Genomic DNA, 7,065 nt, shown 5'->3' with positions numbered 1-7,065 from the left:
CCTCTACAATACCCCCATCTCTCCTCTACAATACCCCCATCTCTCCTTTACAATACCCCCATCTCTCCTCTACAATACCCCCATCTCTCCTCTACAATACCCCCCATCTCTCCTCTACAATACCCCCATCTCTCCTCTACAATACCCCCATCTCTCCTCTACAATACCCCCATCTCTCCTCTACAATACCCCCATCTCTTCTCTACAATACCCCCATCCCTCCTCTACAATACCCCCATCTCTCCTCTACAATACCCCCATCTCTTCTCTACAATACCCCCATCTCTCCTCTACAATACCCCCCATCTCTCCTCTACAATACCCCCATCTCTCCTCTACAATACCCCCATCTCTCCTCTACAATACCCCCATCTCTCCTCTACAATACCCCCATCTCTCCTCTACAATACCCCCATCTCTCCTCTACAATACCCCCCACCTCTCCTCTACAATACCCCCATCTCTCCTCTACAATACCCCCATCTCTTCTCTACAATACCCCCATCTCTCCTCTACAATACCCCCATCTCTCCTCTACAATACCCCCATCTCTCCTCTACAATACCCCCATCTCTTCTCTTCAATACCCCCATCTCTCCTCTACAATACCCCCATCCCTCCTCTACAATACCCCCATCTCTCCTCTACAATACCCCCATCCCTCCTCTACAATACCCCCATCCCTCCTTGACAATACACCATCTCTCCTCTACAATACCCCCATCCCTCCTCTACAATACCCCCATCTCTCCTCTACAATACCCCCATCCCTCCTCTACAATACCCCCATCCCTCCTTGACAATACACCATCTCTCCTCTACAATACCCCCATCCTTCCTTGACAATACCCCATCTCTCTTTTACAATACCCCATCTCTCTTTTACAATACCCCATCTCTCTTCTACAATATCCCAATCCCTCCTCTACCCCATCTGTCTTCTTCAATACCCCCATCCTCTTCTCCACTACCCCCATCTCTCTTCTATAGCCCACCTCTTCTACAATACCCCCTCGCTCTTTTGTTGTCTAGAACAGGAGACTGGTAGAACACACATATTCCTCTTCTCCAATATCCCCCTTCCCTGCAATGTGCAACAATACCCCCCCCCCCCCACCCCCCATCCTCTTCTATTCTCTAGAGAACATAAATCTGCCTCTGCCCAGGACACAGAACAATAGAGAGCCCAGGCTCTATAGTTTTTAGGTTGCCTGTAGCATATGTCATCTTAAAATATATACCTTATAAGTATGTTCATGATGTGTTATACACATAGGATGCATAGCAAGTGCTACCACAATATACTATAGTGTGCGTGTGCGTGTGCGTGTGCGTGTGCGTGTGCGTGTGCGTGTGTGTGCGTGTGTGTGTGCGTGTGCGTTAGGGCATTAACAGAATATTCGAATATTCGAATATTCGACTATCAAACCGACTATTCAACTATCAAACCACTATTCGATTATTATTATTTTTTAGATTATTTTTTTTGTGGCTTTTCTACAGCAGACACTCAGCTGTGAGCTCTGGTGTGACGTCAACTCGCATTCCTTGAGTCGAGTCATCAATGCCATTGAAAAAAATATATATATATATATATATTTTATTTTTTATAATCAAATTGATTAATCGAATATTCGAATACTTATAGGTCGAATAATTCGAATGCTAAAAATCACTATTCGTGAATGCCTTAGTGTGCGCGTGCGTGCGTGCGTGTTTCTATACAGTACCTGTATATCACCAAAAACCCAATTTAAAAATGTATTCATTTTAATATAAGTAAATAGTGTAATGTCCTTCAGAAAGAGGAAGGCCGTTGTTGATCTGTGCGGTCTTTCCCAAGGTGCTGTACCTGCTGGGGGCAATGTCTCTGTCCATGGCGTTGCAGCTGGACCGCCATGGGCTGTGGAACCTGCTGGGCCCCAGCCTATTTGCTCTGGGCATCATGGCCGTGGCGTGGGTGAGTTTAACACATACTGTACAGTAGATGTCCTGCTCATTAACCATTAAACACTTAAACCCTCTATACTGTATGTAGTAAAAGGGACCTGAGATGCAACTGTACTTGGTGTGCTATTCCCCCCTCCATACACCAAATCTCTGGGGTTCAACTGGTTAATCATGTCTTCAATTAAAATACTTTCATCCCTGAGTGGTGATGGCGAATCCCTGAATTCACCTTTTACAGATCTGTCATACCGTATGCATGCTTGCAAAATCATACAACATAATAATTATGTTTTAAACACAGGACGTGAAAACTGTATCATTTTAATAAATCTTGTACAGTACAAAAACATACAGTAAATATCGCAGGGTTGGTTTTAAAAACATTCTCTGAGAATAAAAAATGTGACATGTGAAAATATTACCACAATTTTCACGGGTAAGGAAAGGAAAGTCCAACTTGTCATGGGTGTCCTACAAGTCACAGTCCAGCACTAGGTCTCAGAATGCAGATGAGGAGTGTCTTCATTGTCCTTCCCATTGATCTTGTGACGTGCGACATGGCAGGCGTACAGACTTAATCAGTCACATAGGGTTGCAGGGGCAGCGGGTGCGTGTGCAGGTTGGAAACTATTGGTTTTCTGACCATTGAAGCCATCCCACATTAGCATAGAGGGAGCTTTAAATGTTCCGCAGCTTGTGGGTATTAGTCATGCGTTGTAGTTCCATTATAAGTCAGCTTGTACTTTCACAGAATGCTCTCCGAGTCATAATGTGCTCCCTCAACTGAGAAGATAAAAAATAATAGTCTTTCAGGCGCAGTTTGGGAGGAAAAAAATATGCTTTAGCGGCAAAGCTCGAACATGAGTTTGGATACAAGGTCTCTGGCCTCGCCAGAAAAAGCCTTGTGCTGAATATAGTGTGGGAGTTGTAGCTCGGAGAGCTGCCCCTTTTGTGAGCTGAGAAAACTGCGGAAGATGAAGTGCTATTCAGTTCCACAGCATAAGCCCTCTAGCTTTGATACAGTACCAAAGGTAGCCTACAGTACAAAAGATTCCGTATTTTCTTCAGAGATTAACAACAGCCCTTCCGAAAAAGTCTTGTACAGTCTTTTGTGACATTTTTGCAGAATCACCCAAAGCTGTAGCCTTTCACTCTTTTTCTCAAGGCTGTGGCTCATCTGTAATTCAATCAGAGTAACTGACATCTGTTAACTCCACAATTATCCTACACAATTATACTTTTTTGGTTAGAGCATGCAGCTAAGCCTTTTCATAGTCTGTAATACGATCCTCACAAACATGTGAGTCTGCATGACATTCTGTATAAAGAGGCATACAAGAGAAGGCCCTGTGATTTCTGTACCGAATGGTATTAGCAATAGCATACACGAACAGCAACGTTACATACAAACTGCAATGCAGCGTTGCATGTGACACGTTGTGAAAAGTATGAAATAGGGCTTAAGTAATTAAAAGCAGGAAATCACAATATCCCAAATCCTAGAGGACATCTAGGGCCCCCATTCTGTGGCCAAAAATTCCCCGTTAAATCGGGATAATGGACCTGCGCCGCCCCAATAGGTTATTCTAGCACCTGCTCTACCCGTCACCATTATGCCGACGCCGTTATTTGCGCGTGGAGGTGTGCCCGTGGGCGTGTTGTTGCTATATCCCCCACATTGAAATTCTCAACCCACACATGGGTACGGCTTGGGGACGGGGGATAGTGGATTCTAAAAGCACCCGCTGGTTTATAAAATCACCCGTCAAGTGCACACAGACACTACAATGGCTTTGTGCGTTGGACCATGAGCCATGTTGCCAGCCTTGGAGAGAAATAAGCAACCGCAGTCCGCAGGTCTATGAAAACAAAAAGAAGCAACTAGCCACATGAGCACTTCAAACTACTAAATAGAGCTTTCATATCCCCTAAATATTTCAGCCTGGCTCGACTAATAATTGACAAATTAGACCCAGCCCAGTCATTTTTCTAAAGAAGCCTTATTTCTCATTAAATCTTGGTAATTCGTTAAGAACAGGAGTCATTCTACCCTAACAGTCTATATTTTATTTAAAAAACAGCTTGGAGCAAATAGGGCTATATAAATATATACACTTCCCCATAACCATTTTAAAAATGATTATGGTTATTCTATGAAATATATGTTTCATAGAATAACCGTAATCATTTTTGCAATGGAGAAATCACATCCACTGTTACCTTCTGGCCGCTGCCTGTGCTTTCATTTGAAGAAGTAATCCAACATTTACTTTGAGGTGAAAAAGACATGAAGAAAGCTCTGAAGATCCATTATTTATGTCATGTTATGGTTTAAACTTTAAAGGGGGCTCTCTACTGCTGCGTCATGACAAGACAGTGATTGATTTGACCTAGGCTACTTTAGCGTTGCGCTGCCCTGTTGATTAATTATTTGGCATCAGCTGTGTAGGAATATATAACTATTTTAAATGGCTTTCATATACTCTTGGGGATCTGACTAATATGACAAGTTGCTTATTGTGAACACAATAGCCTACGCTACAAATTAATTAATATGTGAATTTATTTGGATGTAAAAAAAAAACGTAGACCCAGCTCACCCGGTGCCGACGGGCCGGGTCGGGTCCCGTTGGGTTTGGGCTAAAATCTTAAGCACTTACATTTTTTATAAGATGATCGGATCATAGTGTGATTTTCATTTTGGCTGCTGTCTCATTAAACCCATTCTGCGGGACGTGCGGGACGTGCGGGTGAATATTATATTATAGCCTATATTATATATATTAGCCTGCTATATTATTATTATATTCCCCGCGTAAACGCTACGTTCATGACCCCCCAAAATAACCATATTTGAACTGGGGACCCCCCCATTTTGTTTGACTCGGTTCCACAGATAAATATTGTGAAAATAGCAGATCTACAAGCTCGCCAGGCGTTGGGTGCTCCATTGTGGTCTCGACCCACAGGTTGAGAACCACTGCATTAAAAGCTCCAAGCAAGTTACATGTCTAGTAGGCTATGTTGTTGACCACGTAATGTAATGTTTTTGGTTTAGTGATAGGCTACTCCGTGGCGCGCGCGCGCCTCATTGTATGCTGTCCAAAATAACAGATCTTAAAGCTGTCGACACGACATGATGCAGCGCCGTTGATAGCTTGTATGTCTGTTATTTTGGGTAGGCGACGCACATACGCATCGCAGCAATGTGTCTGGGTTTGAGAGGCTTTGATTGATGTACACTTAAAGTTTAGCTCTGTTCGGGATTACTGAACAAAGGTGGATGATGAAAGATAACGGGGACAATATGGATGTAAGTTAACTTTAACTGCGTCACTTCAGAGGAAACTATGGAGCAACTTCAGAGATGTTTACACACCCCTGGAATCCATTAGAACGGTGGAAATAGAACGATAACAGCCAACGTGAGTACATAGGCTATAGACCTTTCCTAAAACTGTCCAATTTATTATACCCATGTGCTACTGTTTGTCTGTGTACCACGTAGGAGCGTTGTCGCAACATGATGTAATTAATTATTTGGGAGCAGCCAGTGTGTACCAATAGTATACATATTTTAAATGGCTTTCATATACTATTCCGGATCTGACTAATATGACAAGCTTATTGTGAACACAATAGGCTACAAATTAATATAAAAATGTATTTGGATAAAATAAAAAAAAAGAAGGAAAACAAGCCCAATGTGGCTTATAATAATCAGACCAGGCAACAGTGCAGACAGGTAGATAGGCTAGAGCATATATTGGATCGGGATGACGGCTAGCGCAGTCTTCTCTTAAAGGCAATGGCCATGGCACGGTGATTGGTTTTATCATTGTAACGCCCAAACCACACCTATGCATAATGTAACGGGTAGCTCAGGTGTTTGGCGGGTGAGGGGGGTGCCATAGAATACCGAATTTTGCGGGGAAACGCCTCTTGCCTAGTCCGAAATCCCTAATTAGTGGTTTGTTCAAATCTGGCTCTGAATAGAGCCCCTAGTCTCATATTACGATAACAATATAATATCGATATAGCCTGTTGCCCAGACCTAGTCAAATGGGCATAATGCTAATGAACAGTATTATGTTTTTTACACTTTCAGAGTTAAATTCCAAAACACTGTGTGGTGCACCTTTTAGTATGTATCTGCCTTCATTACTTGGGAAGTCAGTCAAATTACTTGCTCAGCTTTTTGCCACTGTACGTCAGCATTTCAGCCTTCTTCAGTGTCGTACTTCCAGATTCTGAGCATCGTACATTTTATGAAGGCCCCTTCACATCAGCTTGTCATGTTTCCGCAAAGCCGGGCACACTGAGTGCTCCCGCAGACACAACCAAATTAGATCAGTCAAGCAGAGGGCACAGGGTGTCTAGCGCTTTTCAGGGGTGCCAAGCGCTCTAAATCAGATACGCTTGGTATGACATTCAAATCTATCACACTAAATAGCCCTGTTTTTTTTAGACAGTCAGAAGAGACATGTGCATGAAAGGACTAAGGTCGATAAGGTCTGTGTGATACCTGCCAACTGTTGTTGAGTGGAATACAGTACCCACAGGTGGTCTATGTAAGTTCAGACAGAATAATAGTCTTTATTTTCAAAATTAAAAACATAAAAAATACATATCTTTCAAAATGTCTAAACATTTTTCTGATATTTTTGAAAACGCTGTAGATCTGATATTTACGAGTTCTCGCCTATTATGGACACTAAAATCCTGTTGCCTGTTTCACACAATGGCGCGCACACACACTATTCATATTGTTTACACATCCCATATACACACAGGCACTCGACGCTTTATACAGTATGTAATTGTACATAGTATACTTGAAGCATGCGTTAGTTCACAGGACACGGCAGTCGTATGCCCCAGCTGTAACCAGCTGTCAGTCTGCTGTTTGAAAAAAGCATCACAACACGCGGTCCATTTAAAGGCCATCACATACTGCATGCTGCTGGCAAAGCGTTGCTTCATACTGCTGCTGCTGCATATATTTATATACTATATCGCCGATGTCGTGCAGAAACCTTGTATCTCCAAATTTCATTTTGTTTCTTTTTTTCTTAAAATAATGCCCTACTTCATCATACAAGAGTGTCACGCAAA

General features: G+C 42.6%; 1 protein-coding gene across 1 annotated transcript in view; it reads left to right on the top strand.

Moving 5' to 3' along the window:
• The window catches only part of tmem8b (transmembrane protein 8B), a gene marked incomplete at its 5' end in the record, with an annotated part of 29,964 nt that overhangs the window by 20,356 nt on the left and 2,543 nt on the right, over positions 1–7,065 (top strand). The window contains one exon of the mRNA XM_080432959.1: positions 1,844–1,960. Within this exon, the coding sequence (XP_080289085.1) occupies positions 1,844–1,960 (117 nt within the window). The remainder of the gene's footprint in view (positions 1–1,843; positions 1,961–7,065) is intronic.

This window comes from Gymnoscopelus braueri, assembly GCF_963280865.1.
Source record: "Gymnoscopelus braueri genome assembly, chromosome: 7".
Taxonomy (NCBI): Eukaryota; Metazoa; Chordata; class Actinopteri; order Myctophiformes; family Myctophidae; genus Gymnoscopelus; species Gymnoscopelus braueri.
This window is presented reverse-complemented; position numbering and strand designations above follow the sequence as displayed.